This window comes from Gymnodraco acuticeps, unplaced genomic scaffold (assembly GCF_902827175.1).
Source record: "Gymnodraco acuticeps unplaced genomic scaffold, fGymAcu1.1, whole genome shotgun sequence".
NCBI classification, from domain to species: Eukaryota; Metazoa; Chordata; class Actinopteri; order Perciformes; family Bathydraconidae; genus Gymnodraco; species Gymnodraco acuticeps.
Window position 1 is genome coordinate 1 of NW_022989762.1, and position 19,529 is coordinate 19,529.

The 19,529-nt window shown below is 39.8% G+C and overlaps 1 protein-coding gene across 1 annotated transcript in view; it reads left to right on the forward strand.

Moving 5' to 3' along the window:
- Positions 1–3,395: 3,395 nt before the first annotated feature.
- The window catches only part of LOC117545761 (nucleoprotein TPR-like), a gene marked incomplete at its 5' end in the record, with an annotated part of 79,873 nt that continues 63,739 nt past the window's right edge, over positions 3,396–19,529 (forward strand). Inside the window, 2 exons of the mRNA XM_034215713.1 lie at positions 3,396–3,500; positions 3,628–3,692. Of these exons, the coding sequence (XP_034071604.1) occupies positions 3,396–3,500; positions 3,628–3,692 (170 nt within the window). The remainder of the gene's footprint in view (positions 3,501–3,627; positions 3,693–19,529) is intronic.

A 19,529-nucleotide genomic window follows, 5' to 3' on the forward strand; every position in this document is an offset into this window, starting at 1 on the left:
CTTGAGTCCGAGTCCAGGACTCGAATACTCCATCTCTGAGTTCTAGTACCAGTAAAGTTCAAATACAGATTATTCAGTTCATCGAAATGCTGCACCTTAATGTTTGTTTATTATATTTTGTATGTATTTGAGTGAATACATTATTCACAGTTTAACAATAATTAAAAAATATATATATATATTTTATGTTTTGTGATCAGTTTTTCTGCTTGTACCGGAAAACGTACTGAACCGTGACCTAAAAAACCGAGGGTACGTACTAGGGATGGGAACGATTAATCGAATATTCTAAATTTATTCAGGTATTTCGAATAATTATGAGTTATCAATGTTTTTCTTTTTTTTGGGAGGGATCAAATTGAATAATTCAATGTATACGACAGTGCCATAGCAAAATGTGTTAGGTCTAAAGGTGTGTTTTGCCTCGCCTCACCGGTCCCTCACAGCGGGCAGAGCTGCAGCTGCTGATCTCTCTCTCTCGCGTCCGGTTATACTTCACTCACATTTATGTCCAAATCCATCAGATCTAGCTAGTTCTAGCCAATGATATGGCTGCTGCCCCTCCCTACACGCAGATCACACAGACTCAAACCTCATCTTATGCCCAAATGCGGCGCAAATGCGCTCCGCAGCCGTTGCGAGGTTCCGCCGCTAACAGTTCATGAGCGTGCTCCCCCGCCCCCTGTTAACACTCGCGACACATGAGTGGCCAGCCTAAACAACAATAAGCGCTGCTTGGCAACCGTGTGGCGGCAAAGTACATAGACATTTTGACAGGAGAGATTTACCAGTCATAGTCCCAGTAATTATTTACACTCTAAAAAGAGTCCTACACAACAGACATGGCGTCAAAAAGGAGTAATGTGTGGAAATATTTCGACCAGGTTAGTGAGTGCGGTGTAGAGTGAAAACTATGCCAAATTAAACTTATATATACATACTATACCTTCTATACCCGCAACCTCCATTCCAGCTGAGAGGGTCTTCTCTACAGCTGGCCTGATTGTGAATCGCCTCCTTTATATATACAGTCTATGCTCCGCACCCGCATCTCCCCTGAGCATGTAGACATGCTCATATTTTTAAACAAGAATGAGTAGCCTATTGAATAGCTGCATTCTGTGCATAGGCCCTGTTATAGGTTTTTGATGTTTTTAAGCATGAAAGCTGTAGGCCTATAGCTGTCAAACTGTGATCTCCAGTTCAATACATTTGACAAATTTGACTTGATTTCTATACTTATTTGAACATGTATTTATTTATTTCCAAAATGTATTGAAAACTCCCAGCAGCTTCTCATCTCCACCGCTCCCATGTTTTCTTTTGCTGTTGCCATAAGTTAGTCCTCTCTGCGTTTGTGCGCTGGGCTAATGCTAATAATGCTAATGCAAGGATAAAAAATGGCGACTTCACAAACTTTTTGGGAGTTTTACGGCGTGTGGTTGCATCCGCCCAGCCAATCAGACATAGGAACCTTTTTCTCCCACGAAAGTACCTGCTCTCTAGCAGGGGGTAAGGGGGTAAAAAACGGTTCTGATTAACTAATTTTAGTTCCGGTGTTGTGTCAAATGATGCACCCCTGTCGTGAAATGCACCCCTTGACACAGGAACGCGCATTTGAATGTATAGTCCGCTATTTTATGTTGTCTTTTTGATGGTTGGGTTGTTGAATCCTGGATTTTGCATTCATTCGTCACTTATTTTTCAGTTAATTTTTTTATTTAATATATGTTTTTATTTAATTGTGACATCCTTTCTGTTTACTTGTGCTTGTACTTTACAATGTATTGTTCATTTTTACGTAAAGTGCTTGAGGGTGGGATTAATAGAAACATTTTTATTTTGGGGGTTGCTTTTTATGAACAGTCTGGTTGCCACGATATGCACCCCTTGCTATCCCTGACAATAAACCTGTCACATACATAAAACTTGCTCCATTTATTGGTAATAGTCCTACAACTATACCCTCCAAAGTGCTTGAGGGTGGGATTAATAGAAGCATCTTTTTTCGGGGGGTGCTTTTTATGGCAGGCCAGGGGGTGCATTTCATGACGAGGGTGCATCATTTGACACAACACCGGCTCTTTTTGGTGTGAACGCGACATTTCGGAACTATATCGGAACTAAAGCACTTTGAATTGCATCACTGTATGAATTGTGCTATACAAATAAATTGCCTTGCCTTAAAGTGAGAAAAGTACTGCGGTGTGAACGTGGCTCTCATTAACTAAGTTCTCATGAACCTTTGTGGTAAAAGTACTGCGGTGTGAACGTGGCTCTCATTAACTAAGTTCTCATGAACCTTTGTGGTAAAAGTACTGCGGTGTGAACGTGGCTCTCATTAACTAAGTTCTCATGAACCTTTGTGGTAAAAGTACTGCGGTGTGAATGCGCCTATTGGCAGAAAGTAACTAAGTACATTACTCAAATACTGTACTCAAGTACACTTTTAAGGGACTTGCACTTTACTAGAGTATTTCAATGTTTTGCTACTTTGTACTGTGAAATATATCAACAATCAAAGTTGTTATTTAATAAAGTAAAAAAGCATTTAACAGAGTTAATCTATTTCAGCTGAAAAGACAGAGTCTTGCGCCAAGAAGTTCGTACAAGATCTGACAACATACAACAGAAAATACAAACATTTGATACACTACAGAAGGAGGGAAGGGGATGGTCCTCAGCAAGCGGATTGACATTACAAGAAGTGTTGACCAGACGGTTGAAACCTACCAGCTATGCAATATACATTACAGGAAAACCTTTGGCCAGACGGTTTAACTCGCATACATGTTAATTGTAGAGACAGACTTTTGTCTGTTCTAAAGAAGTGGAAACTAGAGGCTAGCTGTGAATTTAAACCGTGCGAAATAAACAGATAATTAAGTTACAGTAATACTTATGATTAAATTATACTTAATGATACATTTCTACAACACTAACCTTCAGCATACAAAGTTATAACCACGTTAGTGCTTCAGTTATTATTATCAAAACATTATTCTAAAATGGGCCAATCTACATAATGAGTACTTCTACTTTTCGTACTATATTTTAGGTAGTATATATTGATGTTAATACTTGTTTAGTTTCACTTGTACCGAAGGATTCCTACACTCTGGTATTTCTACTTTTACTTAGGTACATGATCTGAGTACTTGTTCCACCTCTGCTTTTTGATTTAACGTTACTAAAAACAGCTCGGAGAAAATATGCTCCTCATTCATGTTCAAAACCTGAAGTCTTTCTATGATTTGTAAATATTATGTGTATATATATATATACTTTTTTATTATCGATGTGTATTGGTATGTCCTGTGGCACATGAATAAACCATTTGCTAGAGAGTTCTGAGGTCTAATATGTATTCTTGTTGATGTCCTCCTCCCCTACAGAACAGCAGTACTTTGACCTTGAGAAGAGACTGGCTGAGAGTCAGGAGCAGATCCTGTCTGCCACCAGAGACCTGCAGATACTCGTGGAGGAAAAAAAAAAACTCAGTGAGTTTTCAACTATGCTATTAACACACACACATTCTTTTCTTACAGTTTTTTTGGGCACCCGTGCTTTAAGTTAACGGTTACCACTTTGATCGTTAGTGTTAACTGTCTTTTTGTCTTTGTGCAGATGAAGAGCTGAGCACTCTGAAGGGAATTGAGGCAGAGACCCCTGAAGATAAACCACCACAACAGGTATGCTCCTTATGAATATCCATTCAAGTGTTTATAATGTTCTGATATTGTTTGGTTATGATGGGTACGTTTACGTTGTTATTTGTCTTCAGTCACTTTTATAAAAATAAAAAAACAAGTAGGCCTACAGTTTTTTCGTTGTTTAAACTTTCTATTTAACGATGCATTTGAATAAATGTAATTTTCGTTTTAGAAGGTAAGTGACATAGAAGAAGCTTATATTAAAGTGCACTGAATTTCACAATGTTGTTTTTAGATTTTGTTGAAAGTAAAAAATGCATTTGCATGGTGTTAGTGGCATTGGTTATTTCAATCTTCACTGATATTTCATGTGTTTTTATGTCTTATTAGTGAACAGCAAAATTGGATTTTGTTTCCCACTAAATCGCGTATAAATAGATGTTCACCTCTTAAATGTGTTAACTCGGGCGGGAGTGGTTCAGTCTGTAGGGGATTGGACTTTGGACCGAAGGGTCGCCGGTTCACGTGCCGATCGGACCAAAAAATACGGAGTATGGACTGGTACTGGAGAGGGGCCAGTTCACCTCCTGGGCCACTGCCGAAGTGCCCTTGAGCAAGGCACCTAACCTCCAACTGCTCATTGGCGCCGGCTAGACTGGCTGCCTCCGCTCTGACCTCTCCAACTGCATGTGCATTTGTGCATATAACTGTGTATTTGTATATGTTAGGGGTGTAACGGTATACGTACCCGTACCGAAATTATTCGGTACGGGCCATTCGGTTCGGTACACGTGTGTGTGAATATAATATTAAACGTAAAAAATTGAGAAAGTGAACAACCTTTTGGAAGTAATCTCAGGTGCTGCGTCGCAGCATTCAGAGTAATTTGCTCACATTGGGGAGTCGGCCACTAACGGCTCGACAGTGACGTCAGAGTTCAACTCCCGCCTGTTCCAGCCTGCTCCAAATAAGGGCAAAGAGGCGGAGCCGAGGCAGGACCTCCTGCCACCGAGCTGGAAGTTCCAGAGCTAGCTGAAGCTACCAAGCTAAGCTAACATGCTCTCCATCTGCACACTGCCGTCGCATTTTATGTTTCTAAGGTAAGCGGACATGAAACTATTCAGCAAAACTATAACTAATAATATAAGTTATTGAGTTTTTAGCATAGTACTTCAGAATCTTAAAATCCCTTAACGTTTGTATGCAATTGTGCTAAATTCAACTCTGGAATCAAGCAAATATTAATATGTTTGCATGACATTAGTTATTTGTATTTTGATATCACTTAACTATACGTTTAATACATTTAAGTCAAGCTAAGGTACATGTGATGGTAGCTAGTTAGCGCTCTTACCTGTGAGGCCTCCTCCAAACAGCATAATAACCAGACTATCATTAAAACTAAGTACAAGTTCTCGATCCTTGACTTTAGACAAACAATTCAAAAGACAACATGTATTTAAAGACCAATCTTTATTTGAATGTGCCTCTTAACCTGGGATATTAGTTATACAGTAATAGTATTGACAATCTAAAAAAACTGAGCAACTCAACAGTCAACTTTATGTTTCTTATTGTCTAAAGCATTTATTATTTTCATTTTCCCCCTCTCATATTCAGTGTGGACGGATTGAGACAGCGTGGTGTCCAGAGAGCTGCAGAGACTTCATGGAGAAACCTCCGTGTGATGGACGTCCTGTCTGTTGGTTTGGAGAGGACTGAGGGTCTTTCCTCAGCGAGGAGGACCAGGCCTGATGGGGGAGCCCATGCTGGGCAAAGCTGATACCAACTGCACAGGCCTAGTCTGTCACGTTATTTGACTAAATGTGTTTACTTATACATTTAATAGGTTTACACCTTCTGTCCATATGTGCTTTTTATTTAAAACATTTTTGATTAACTTTTGGTTCACATTAGTAGTTATACACATACCACTTTCGTCTCATTAGTATGCATAGAAAGTGACAGGTCACACCTCTCCCTACTTATTAAGCCCCGCCCACTTCCGGCTAAACCCCGCCCACTTCCACCGGAAGTCCCGCCCACTTCCACCGGAAGTCCCGCCCCTCCATAAGCCCCGCCCCTTCCGCCGGAAGTCCCGCCCCCACTTCCGGTTTTTCAAAATAAAATTAAAAAATATTTTAAAAATGATAAAAATAAAAATGCTGCCCCTACCGGTCACCCCCACTTCCGGTTTTTCAAAATAAAATTAAAAAATATTTTAAAAATGGCAGTATTGACTGCAACTTACAAATACTTGCAAATAACATGAAATATACAACCATATATTTTAAAAGTAATGTCTCAGCTCTAAAGAGCAAGGTCCCGCCACCTAACCACGTCCTGTGCCCCTGTATACAGCAGTATTGACTGTAACTTACAAATACTTGCAAATAACAAGAAATATACAACCATATATTTGTAAAAGTACTGTCAATCTCACTAACTCTCTCTCTCTCGCTCTCTGCTATTCTCTGCCGTGAAAAGTTTGGTGAACAGTCAAGACAGGTGTGGGGACCATAAAACCCCCAGACATCCTCTGCGGGACAAATGGTGGGGCGATGGGGAGGGGACACACACACACACACACACACACACACACACACACACACACACCCCACCACTCACCCCTCATCCGTTAGGGTTAGATAAATAAGAGCCATTCGTCTTTCTCACTCTTCAATATTTTCTCAAGTCGAGAGAAATGGCCAAGAGACGTCTTGATATGGGTGTAATCTGCGAGACACCGCCACCTAGTCACTTCCTGTGCGCCTGTATACAGCAGTATTGACTGCAACTTACAAATACTTGCAAATAACATGAAATATACAACCATATATTTTAAAAGTAATGTCTCAGCTCTAAAGAGCAAGGTCCCGCCACCTAACCACTTCCTGTGCCCCTGTATACAGCAGTATTGACTGTAACTTACAAATACTTGCAAATAACAAGAAATATACAACCATATATTTTTTAAAGTACTGTCAATCTCACTAACTCTCTCTCTCTCTGCTATTCTCTGCCGTGAAAAGTTTGGTGAAACAGTCTGAAGACAAGCTAGGACACGTCATAAAACCCCCCCCCCCGACATCCTCTGCAGGCAAATGGTAGGGCGATGGGGAGGGGGGAACACACACACACACACACACATTTAAATTCAGAGGATGAAAAAGCAGAAAACATAACTTGTTTTGTAAAACGGTCAGCACGTCAGTTTCAAGAAAGACGTTTGCATACATAAAAAAGTGTATCTTACAGTTCCTTTTGTGAGAGAATTACACACAAATCTGCAGAGTGTCACTAAAAAGTTGTAACACAGGGACTGACATTCTGTATGGGGTTTCACACAGACACAAAGTCTACTTCATTATCTACTTTGTCAGCTTTTATACACAAAAGTGTATCTTTCAGTAACTTTCTCAGAGAATTTAAGCATAAATCTGTCAAAGATTCTTAACGAAATCTACTTCATTATCTACTTTTCAGCTTTTATACACAAAAGTGTATCCTTCAGTAACTTTCTCAGAGAATTTAAGCACGTCAGTTTCAAGAAAGACGACAATAATTAGTAGTTAGACATTTTGGAGAAATGTTCTCTGTCGTTCTTAATGCAAAAACAAATCATCTCTACTCCCTTTGGGTGAAGTCCAGGAATGTTCTCGGGGGGAGTGGACACTTGCTGTTACATGGCATAAAGCTTCTGCAGTGTGCCAATAAATGTATAGTTTCCCTAAAGCTCCATACATTTACACATATTGACTAATGACTCAGCACATGAGGGGTAAATACAAAACAAATCTAAATATCACCAATTATTCCAGAATGTGACTAGAATAGAGTCTAGAGAATGGACCCAGGCTTTGTCTTCAGCCATCAACTAAATAGGGGCGTGCTTTTTTTTTTTGAATCACCAGTATGTTACTCACCATTGAAGACAGTGTTGAGGGGGCAAGCAAAGTGTACTCAGCGGCAGATTGCATGGAAGCAGAAAGGCCTGGCTCAGACACCATGTCTCCAAAGGTTGACGGGGAACTTCCAACCAGTTCCATCACCTGTTTAGCTTGAGGGAATTTAAACACCATTAAAAATATGGATTACAGAAAAACAATATATGTAGTAAATCGGGTAATCATTAATAAGGGGAAAATGTGCACGTCTAACCTGAGTCTGGCATGAGCACTTGATCAATAAGGTGGATGACAATGTCCTTCTTGAGCACCATCTTGATGCCATTGACTGTTAAACTCTCGCCATCACAGCCTTGAAATCAAAGTAACGCTTCTAAAAACATATATTTTAGAAAAGTAATGTTAGTCATGTCAAGTTATCAAGACTGCTGTGTTTCATCGAAACAGTGTACAGAGCAGAAAGGGGAACATTTGTCGCCACATTAACATACCGACTCCTCTATCAGTTTTTGCATACATAAAAAGTGTATCTTACAGTTCCTTTTGTGAGAGAATTACACACAAATCTGCAGAGTGTCACTAAAAAGTTTTACACAGGGACTGACATTCTGTATGAGGGTTTCACACCTGAGCTGCTGGGGGGAGGGCGTTGAAAAGGGGGTGAGTATGTTTGGCTCTCTGGTGTGTTAAGAGTCACAGTCTTAAAGAAAAATCTGGTCAGAAAAAAAAGTACTTAACTTTCTACCAGTTGTAAATTGTCTTACATATAAAAAAAGTAAGAGACTTACTGTTTCCTTTGTGAGAGAATTACACATAAATCTGCAGAGTGTCTGTAAAAAGTCTCAAAATCACAAACTGCAGACGCCTCAAGGAGAGACTTGAAAAGATCCATGCCGAGTGGGGGGAGAAGAAGAAGACTAATAACCAGCAGTTGACTGAAGCCAGGGACTTTTTTCTTTAAAGTAAAATAAAAATGGGAAACTACTATGCAAAACGCTCTGTATATATTGATCAGAATGTAGTCAATACCCTTTTAATAAGTGTGGTGATGAGGACGATTGAAAACAGAACGAGTAGTGACCCCTGTGTAAACAGAATGGCTGAAGTTTGTAAACTAGAAGACATTTTGGCTATCGTGCGTTCTGGCAGTACTATCCCCGGTCATTGGGAAACGATTGTAAACGAAACATTTAAAGTGGTCCTGGAATCTTCATTTTCCGAAACATTCTGTAACATTATCTCAGAAATGAAACAAACATCAAAAGTGTATCATGTGCTATCAGTGTATGCTCTGTTTGTAGATGTAATGCATCTCTGTGCAGAAAGCAGCATACACATGAATATTCTGACTGAAGTGAAAAAACTCCATCACGATATCTCCAGTCATATGGGGAACTCTAAGCTGGAGACGGTCCTGCGGATGTTGCAATCAGTATAACTATTTGATTTTGGGTGTGAAAAATAAAAAAGTGTTTTTTACATTTAAAAACTGTTGTCTTCATTATAGCAAGGGGGAGCGTGTCTCATACATGTGTATTACAGTCCTTCTTTTTGTGTTTTTCAGTGTTTTTCTGTGTGTCTGTACACACAAAGCACAAATCATTTCAAACAAACCCTGAATCAAATTTAGAGAGGACCATTAAGAGTCAGATTCTTAACAAAATCTACAGACACAAAGTACTTCATTATCTACTTTTCAGCTTTTATACACAAAAGTGTATCTTTCAGTATATTTTTGAGAGAATTTAAGCATAAATCTGCCAAATGTTTCAAAAACAGCCTTGTTTCACTGAAATAGCCTCAAAATCACAAACTGCCATTAAGAGTCAGATGCTTTTACGGAATCTAATAAAACAGAGTATTTTCTACAGATGACTCCTCCCACTCAACGCAATAAGTACCATCCCATTCAGCAAATCATATAAAACTAAGGACCCCCACTAAGACGACCGTTGAAAGTAGCCATGAATCTGAGAAAAACCAAGTCTGATGTCGCCTCCCCTTATTATCACCAGGATAACGGATATGGGCTTAATGACTGGATGTTACAAAGTAAGGGAGAGGATGTTCCCGAAGAAGAGCCCTCCTCTATATCATATCCATGTAAGGTCTTTAGGACAAAAGAGGACCACGATAACATGACATATGAAGAATATCTTTCTTTAAAAGAGGGTATTATAGATAACCTTGATAGAAACAGTATATCTCATACCACTCGCCAAGATCGCAAACGACAATTAGCAGAAAAGAAAAGAAAAAGTAAAGAAAAACGAAGAAAAATGAAAAGGAGAAGAAAAATGAAAAGCAAACGCAGAATGCGAATGAAAAGAAAAGGACGGAAAACCAAAAAGACAAAACGAAGGAAGGTGAAAAGAAAAAGGAACAAAGTGAAGAAATGTAATGGTGTTGTTGAGTCATTACCGGATCATAATAATCTTATAGATCATCTACCGCTAACCGACTGCTGCGAATGTGTTGAACAAATACCAAAAGCAATGGCAGAGCTTTGCTTCAATATAATGAGAGAAAAAGCACGATACTGTGGAATTGCCCAAATTGGTGACAGTGCCAGAACATGCATTAAAAGACTGTTGGAGGATTTCTATTCTAGTGTCGGTTGTCATTACATCGAGGGGTATGCCAAAACGTGTGACGACATAGACAAAGCTTTTGAAGACAATTATATGGTACCTGTCCTTACAGCTAAACAAATCCTACGCCAGGTATTCAACAGACCACAAGAAGCACAAGAAGCCCCAGAAAGGATTACATTCAGAGCTAATAACGGTGAAACCGAAGAAGAAGCAAAGCAGATTATAATCGTTGCGGGTGAAAGGATAGAGAATTTGCATGTGATGTTAATGCATTTATCTGATATAAAAAATGCATTTGTTTACTTCCAAGAGACCCCTAAACATCTACTTGGGCAATGTGAATTGAACGATAAACCGATCACTGTCAATGAAACGCGGAGAGCAGCAGCAGTGCAAATCGTTAAGTCTATTACCTTGTATGCACTACGACATTAACTTGGTCAAATGTAATGTGTTTTTATGAAAGTGTGTTGAATGTTGTGTTTTCAATTAAACAACCATTACAAAATGAAAATGTGTTTTATTTTTTTTGCTCTCATATATAGTAATAGTATTGTAAACGAAACATTTATAATAAATCTTCGACAGGCTGCCACACAGCCTGCAGTCCGTCACCCCGACCCTCAGTATGTGCACTAAAGAAGGGGCAAAGATTACGGCTTTTTTCGGTTTTCTAACCACCATTAGGCGTCTAAAAAAGAGTTGGTTTTACTGAGGCACCATTTTTTGCACGTAATGGATGTCCTGTGGTGCTGGTCAGTCAGAGTTGAATAGGCCTGCGTCAGGGGTTCACACCAAAGCCATAAAGGAGTCTTTTGTCATTGATGAGCGAGGTCATCTCTCTCCTCCACTGGCCAATAAACTTTCACATTCTCCACTTGTTTTATGATTTTGTTTAGCTCACGGACCCCAAACAAAAGTGCAAAGAATTGAATTAATCACAGGGAAATGAATAAAGGATTAATTTGCATTGATTTTTGCTCCACCACAAATGGAGTCATTTTCTTGACCATAAGGACCTGAGATGTGCACCAACCTGGTGACCAAATACAAGAAGCATCTGACCTCTGTGCTGTCCAACAAGGGTTTCTCCACCAAGTACTAAGACATGTTTTGCAAGGGGATCAAATACTTATTTCCTCCACTATATTTGACTCTTCACTTGCTGTAACAAATATGCATTTCCTCTCTGTGGGACGAATAAGGGTATTCTGATAATTCCTCATACATACTCCTTTAAACCATTTTTTAAAAGTTAAGACATTCAATGGTAACCTTGTTAACAGAAGTGGCAATAACAGAGTGATATTGACTTTTAGTGATTTATTTATTATGCACTTTTTCCCGCAGGTGTGGCTTGAGCCTCATCTCGCATAGCATTTTGGGCAGATGGATTTAGAGGCATTCAGGTTGTCCATCATCTCCAATGCCCTGACGCTCCGTGGCAGGGGGAGACGTGATGGCAGCTTATAGCAGCACTGGTTGATTATACTGTTGGACAACATATACACAAGTTTCAATTCAACATACCAAGTTGTATTGACATACTGTATGCACAACAGCGTTGTTTAGGCAATGAAAATCCTAGCCCTAAACCTGGGTCCTAAGCTTCTCCAATAATGCAACATACAATATACTCAAGACATAAAAAGATAAGTGAAAACACTTCACAGAGCTCAGGAGTTTTACAGCCTTATTGCCTGTGCGATAAACTTAAGCTGCACTCAATAAAGACATCATTAATAAAGTGTTGCTGTCATAGAACATACCTGGACACCAACACTGCACCTCGTCTGGGCTTTGGCTTACTAGCCTTCACCACCCTCTTGCTCACAGTCTTTCCTCTCCTGCTGAGCTCAGGCTCTTCTTGTTCAATAGGCCGCTCTGCTCTAAAACCAAACATTTCGATTACATTTCTTGAGTTTTAGAAAACCTAATCTATAATTGGCACAGAGGGGGATTAATGAAACACTTACTCAACAAACTTATCAGACAAATCCTTGTCCTGTTTTATTTTCTCCTGCATTACATGGGCATCAGATGCCCCAGGAAGCATGGACAGAGTGACTCCTGTGGGTTTTCTATCATCCTTGCTGCAGGCTTCACCTATAGGTTGAGGCTGCTGTGCATTCATGGACAATCCAGCCATGGCAGCTGATAATTTGTCCAACGTGTGATTACAACGAAACTCTTTTGACCTGTCCATATAGATGCGTAAAGCACAAACTGGACACAGCAAATTAGGCCGCTGTTCCTCAGAGGAACACAGCGGCGGAGGAAATGCCACAATGTCAATTGGGGTACATGATCCAACCACCTTAGGTATAAAGGCAGGGTTGGGCTTCAGCAACCCTCTCGTTTGCCCCGGGGCAAACGAGAGGGTTGCTGAAGCCCAACCCTGCCTTTATACCTAAGGTGGTTGGATCATGTACCCCAATTGACATTGTGGCATTTCCTCCGCCGCTGTGTTCCTCTGAGGAACAGCGGCCTAATTTGCTGTGTCCAGTTTGTGCTTTACGCATCTATATGGACAGGTCAAAAGAGTTTCGTTGTAATCACACGTTGGACAAATTATCAGCTGCCATGGCTGGATTGTCCATGAATGCACAGCAGCCTCAACCTATAGGTGAAGCCTGCAGCAAGGATGATAGAAAACCCACAGGAGTCACTCTGTCCATGCTTCCTGGGGCATCTGATGCCCATGTAATGCAGGAGAAAATAAAACAGGACAAGGATTTGTCTGATAAGTTTGTTGAGTAAGTGTTTCATTAATCCCCCTCTGTGCCAATTATAGATTAGGTTTTCTAAAACTCAAGAAATGTAATCGAAATGTTTGGTTTTAGAGCAGAGCGGCCTATTGAACAAGAAGAGCCTGAGCTCAGCAGGAGAGGAAAGACTGTGAGCAAGAGGGTGGTGAAGGCTAGTAAGCCAAAGCCCAGACGAGGTGCAGTGTTGGTGTCCAGGTATGTTCTATGACAGCAACACTTTATTAATGATGTCTTTATTGAGTGCAGCTTAAGTTTATCGCACAGGCAATAAGGCTGTAAAACTCCTGAGCTCTGTGAAGTGTTTTCACTTATCTTTTTATGTCTTGAGTATATTGTATGTTGCATTATTGGAGAAGCTTAGGACCCAGGTTTAGGGCTAGGATTTTCATTGCCTAAACAACGCTGTTGTGCATACAGTATGTCAATACAACTTGGTATGTTGAATTGAAACTTGTGTATATGTTGTCCAACAGTATAATCAACCAGTGCTGCTATAAGCTGCCATCACGTCTCCCCCTGCCACGGAGCGTCAGGGCATTGGAGATGATGGACAACCTGAATGCCTCTAAATCCATCTGCCCAAAATGCTATGCGAGATGAGGCTCAAGCCACACCTGCGGGAAAAAGTGCATAATAAATAAATCACTAAAAGTCAATATCACTCTGTTATTGCCACTTCTGTTAACAAGGTTACCATTGAATGTCTTAACTTTTAAAAAATGGTTTAAAGGAGTATGTATGAGGAATTATCAGAATACCCTTATTCGTCCCACAGAGAGGAAATGCATATTTGTTACAGCAAGTGAAGAGTCAAATATAGTGGAGGAAATAAGTATTTGATCCCCTTGCAAAACATGTCTTAGTACTTGGTGGAGAAACCCTTGTTGGACAGCACAGAGGTCAGATGCTTCTTGTATTTGGTCACCAGGTTGGTGCACATCTCAGGTCCTTATGGTCAAGAAAATGACTCCATTTGTGGTGGAGCAAAAATCAATGCAAATTAATCCTTTATTCATTTCCCTGTGATTAATTCAATTCTTTGCACTTTTGTTTGGGGTCCGTGAGCTAAACAAAATCATAAAACAAGTGGAGAATGTGAAAGTTTATTGGCCAGTGGAGGAGAGAGATGACCTCGCTCATCAATGACAAAAGACTCCTTTATGGCTTTGGTGTGAACCCCTGACGCAGGCCTATTCAACTCTGACTGACCAGCACCACAGGACATCCATTACGTGCAAAAAATGGTGCCTCAGTAAAACCAACTCTTTTTTAGACGCCTAATGGTGGTTAGAAAACCGAAAAAAGCCGTAATCTTTGCCCCTTCTTTAGTGCACATACTGAGGGTCGGGGTGACGGACTGCAGGCTGTGTGGCAGCCTGTCGAAGATTTATTATAAATGTTTCGTTTACAATACTATTACTATATATGAGAGCAAAAAAAATAAAACACATTTTCATTTTGTAATGGTTGTTTAATTGAAAACACAACATTCAACACACTTTCATAAAAACACATTACATTTGACCAAGTTAATGTCGTAGTGCATACAAGGTAATAGACTTAACGATTTGCACTGCTGCTGCTCTCCGCGTTTCATTGACAGTGATCGGTTTATCGTTCAATTCACATTGCCCAAGTAGATGTTTAGGGGTCTCTTGGAAGTAAACAAATGCATTTTTTATATCAGATAAATGCATTAACATCACATGCAAATTCTCTATCCTTTCACCCGCAACGATTATAATCTGCTTTGCTTCTTCTTCGGTTTCACCGTTATTAGCTCTGAATGTAATCCTTTCTGGGGCTTCTTGTGCTTCTTGTGGTCTGTTGAATACCTGGCGTAGGATTTGTTTAGCTGTAAGGACAGGTACCATATAATTGTCTTCAAAAGCTTTGTCTATGTCGTCACACGTTTTGGCATACCCCTCGATGTAATGACAACCGACACTAGAATAGAAATCCTCCAACAGTCTTTTAATGCATGTTCTGGCACTGTCACCAATTTGGGCAATTCCACAGTATCGTGCTTTTTCTCTCATTATATTGAAGCAAAGCTCTGCCATTGCTTTTGGTATTTGTTCAACACATTCGCAGCAGTCGGTTAGCGGTAGATGATCTATAAGATTATTATGATCCGGTAATGACTCAACAACACCATTACATTTCTTCACTTTGTTCCTTTTTCTTTTCACCTTCCTTCGTTTTGTCTTTTTGGTTTTCCGTCCTTTTCTTTTCATTCGCATTCTGCGTTTGCTTTTCATTTTTCTTCTCCTTTTCATTTTTCTTCGTTTTTCTTTACTTTTTCTTTTCTTTTCTGCTAATTGTCGTTTGCGATCTTGGCGAGTGGTATGAGATATACTGTTTCTATCAAGGTTATCTATAATACCCTCTTTTAAAGAAAGATATTCTTCATATGTCATGTTATCGTGGTCCTCTTTTGTCCTAAAGACCTTACATGGATATGATATAGAGGAGGGCTCTTCTTCGGGAACATCCTCTCCCTTACTTTGTAACATCCAGTCATTAAGCCCATATCCGTTATCCTGGTGATAATAAGGGGAGGCGACATCAGACTTGGTTTTTCTCAGATTCATGGCTACTTTCAACGGTCGTCTTAGTGGGGGTCCTTAGTTTTATATGATTTGCTGAATGGGATGGTACTTATTGCGTTGAGTGGGAGGAGTCATCTGTAGAAAATACTCTGTTTTATTAGATTCCGTAAAAGCATCTGACTCTTAATGGCAGTTTGTGATTTTGAGGCTATTTCAGTGAAACAAGGCTGTTTTTGAAACATTTGGCAGATTTATGCTTAAATTCTCTCAAAAATATACTGAAAGATACACTTTTGTGTATAAAAGCTGAAAAGTAGATAATGAAGTACTTTGTGTCTGTAGATTTTGTTAAGAATCTGACTCTTAATGGTCCTCTCTAAATTTGATTCAGGGTTTGTTTTGAAATGATTTGTGCTTTGTGTGTACAGACACACAGAAAAACACTGAAAAACACAAAAAGAAGGACTGTAATACACATGTATGAGACACGCTCCCCCTTGCTATAATGAAGACAACAGTTTTTAAATGTAAAAAACACTTTTTTATTTTTCACACCCAAAATCAAATAGTTATACTGATTGCAACATCCGCAGGACCGTCTCCAGCTTAGAGTTCCCCATATGACTGGAGATATCGTGATGGAGTTTTTTCACTTCAGTCAGAATATTCATGTGTATGCTGCTTTCTGCACAGAGATGCATTACATCTACAAACAGAGCATACACTGATAGCACATGATACACTTTTGATGTTTGTTTCATTTCTGAGATAATGTTACAGAATGTTTCGGAAAATGAAGATTCCAGGACCACTTTAAATGTTTCGTTTACAATCGTTTCCCAATGACCGGGGATAGTACTGCCAGAACGCACGATAGCCAAAATGTCTTCTAGTTTACAAACTTCAGCCATTCTGTTTACACAGGGGTCACTACTCGTTCTGTTTTCAATCGTCCTCATCACCACACTTATTAAAAGGGTATTGACTACATTCTGATCAATATATACAGAGCGTTTTGCATAGTAGTTTCCCATTTTTATTTTACTTTAAAGAAAAAAGTCCCTGGCTTCAGTCAACTGCTGGTTATTAGTCTTCTTCTTCTCCCCCCACTCGGCATGGATCTTTTCAAGTCTCTCCTTGAGGCGTCTGCAGTTTGTGATTTTGAGACTTTTTACAGACACTCTGCAGATTTATGTGTAATTCTCTCACAAAGGAAACAGTAAGTCTCTTACTTTTTTTATATGTAAGACAATTTACAACTGGTAGAAAGTTAAGTACTTTTTTTTCTGACCAGATTTTTCTTTAAGACTGTGACTCTTAACACACCAGAGAGCCAAACATACTCACCCCCTTTTCAACGCCCTCCCCCCAGCAGCTCAGGTGTGAAACCCTCATACAGAATGTCAGTCCCTGTGTAAAACTTTTTAGTGACACTCTGCAGATTTGTGTGTAATTCTCTCACAAAAGGAACTGTAAGATACACTTTTTATGTATGCAAAAACTGATAGAGGAGTCGGTATGTTAATGTGGCGACAAATGTTCCCCTTTCTGCTCTGTACACTGTTTCGATGAAACACAGCAGTCTTGATAACTTGACATGACTAACATTACTTTTCTAAAATATATGTTTTTAGAAGCGTTACTTTGATTTCAAGGCTGTGATGGCGAGAGTTTAACAGTCAATGGCATCAAGATGGTGCTCAAGAAGGACATTGTCATCCACCTTATTGATCAAGTGCTCATGCCAGACTCAGGTTAGACTTGCACATTTTCCCCTTATTAATGATTACCCGATTTACTACATATATTGTTTTTCTGTAATCCATATTTTTAATGGTGTTTAAATTCCCTCAAGCTAAACAGGTGATGGAACTGGTTGGAAGTTCCCCGTCAACCTTTGGAGACATGGTGTCTGAGCCAGGCCTTTCTGCTTCCATGCAATCTGCCGCTGAGTACACTTTGCTTGCCCCCTCAACACTGTCTTCAATGGTGAGTAACATACTGGTGATTCAAAAAAAAAAAGCACGCCCCTATTTAGTTGATGGCTGAAGACAAAGCCTGGGTCCATTCTCTAGACTCTATTCTAGTCACATTCTGGAATAATTGGTGATATTTAGATTTGTTTTGTATTTACCCCTCATGTGCTGAGTCATTAGTCAATATGTGTAAATGTATGGAGCTTTAGGGAAACTATACATTTATTGGCACACTGCAGAAGCTTTATGCCATGTAACAGCAAGTGTCCACTCCCCCCGAGAACATTCCTGGACTTCACCCAAAGGGAGTAGAGATGATTTGTTTTTGCATTAAGAACGACAGAGAACATTTCTCCAAAATGTCTAACTACTAATTATTGTCGTCTTTCTTGAAACTGACGTGCTTAAATTCTCTGAGAAAGTTACTGAAGGATACACTTTTGTGTATAAAAGCTGAAAAGTAGATAATGAAGTAGATTTCGTTAAGAATCTTTGACAGATTTATGCTTAAATTCTCTGAGAAAGTTACTGAAAGATACACTTTTGTGTATAAAAGCTGACAAAGTAGATAATGAAGTAGACTTTGTGTCTGTGTGAAACCCCATACAGAATGTCAGTCCCTGTGTTACAACTTTTTAGTGACACTCTGCAGATTTGTGTGTAATTCTCTCACAAAAGGAACTGTAAGATACACTTTTTTATGTATGCAAACGTCTTTCTTGAAACTGACGTGCTGACCGTTTTACAAAACAAGTTATGTTTTCTGCTTTTTCATCCTCTGAATTTAAATGTGTGTGTGTGTGTGTGTGTTCCCCCCTCCCCATCGCCCTACCATTTGCCTGCAGAGGATGTCGGGGGGGGGGGTTTTATGACGTGTCCTAGCTTGTCTTCAGACTGTTTCACCAAACTTTTCACGGCAGAGAATAGCAGAGAGAGAGAGAGTTAGTGAGATTGACAGTACTTTAAAAAATATATGGTTGTATATTTCTTGTTATTTGCAAGTATTTGTAAGTTACAGTCAATACTGCTGTATACAGGGGCACAGGAAGTGGTTAGGTGGCGGGACCTTGCTCTTTAGAGCTGAGACATTACTTTTAAAATATATGGTTGTATATTTCATGTTATTTGCAAGTATTTGTAAGTTGCAGTCAATACTGCTGTATACAGGCGCACAGGAAGTGACTAGGTGGCGGTTGTCTCGCAGATTACACCCATATCAAGACGTCTCTTGGCCATTTCTCTCGACTTGAGAAAATATTGAAGAGTGAGAAAGACGAATGGCTCTTATTTATCTAACCCTAACGGATGAGGGGTGAGTGGTGGGGTGTGTGTGTGTGTGTGTGTGTGTGTGTGTGTGTGTGTGTGTGTCCCCCTCCCCATCGCCCCACCATTTGTCCCGCAGAGGATGTCTGGGGGTTTTATGGTCCCCACACCTGTCTTGACTGTTCACCAAACTTTTCACGGCAGAGAATAGCAGAGAGCGAGAGAGAGAGAGAGTTAGTGAGATTGACAGTACTTTTACAAATATATGGTTGTATATTTCTTGTTATTTGCAAGTATTTGTAAGTTACAGTCAATACTGCTGTATACAGGGGCACAGGACGTGGTTAGGTGGCGGGACCTTGCTCTTTAGAGCTGAGACATTACTTTTAAAATATATGGTTGTATATTTCATGTTATTTGCAAGTATTTGTAAGTTGCAGTCAATACTGCCATTTTTAAAATATTTTTTAATTTTATTTTGAAAAACCGGAAGTGGGGGTGACCGGTAGGGGCAGCATTTTTATTTTTATCATTTTTAAAATATTTTTTAATTTTATTTTGAAAAACCGGAAGTGGGGGGCGGGACTTCCGGCGGAAGGGGCGGGGCTTATGGAGGGGCGGGACTTCCGGTGGAAGTGGGCGGGACTTCCGGTGGAAGTGGGCGGGGTTTAGCCGGAAGTGGGCGGGGCTTAATAAGTAGGGAGAGGTGTGACCTGTCACTTTCTATGCATACTAATGAGACGAAAGTGGTATGTGTATAACTACTCACATTTCAATAAATTGTATTTGTATTTGCACTCCTTTTGTCCATTATT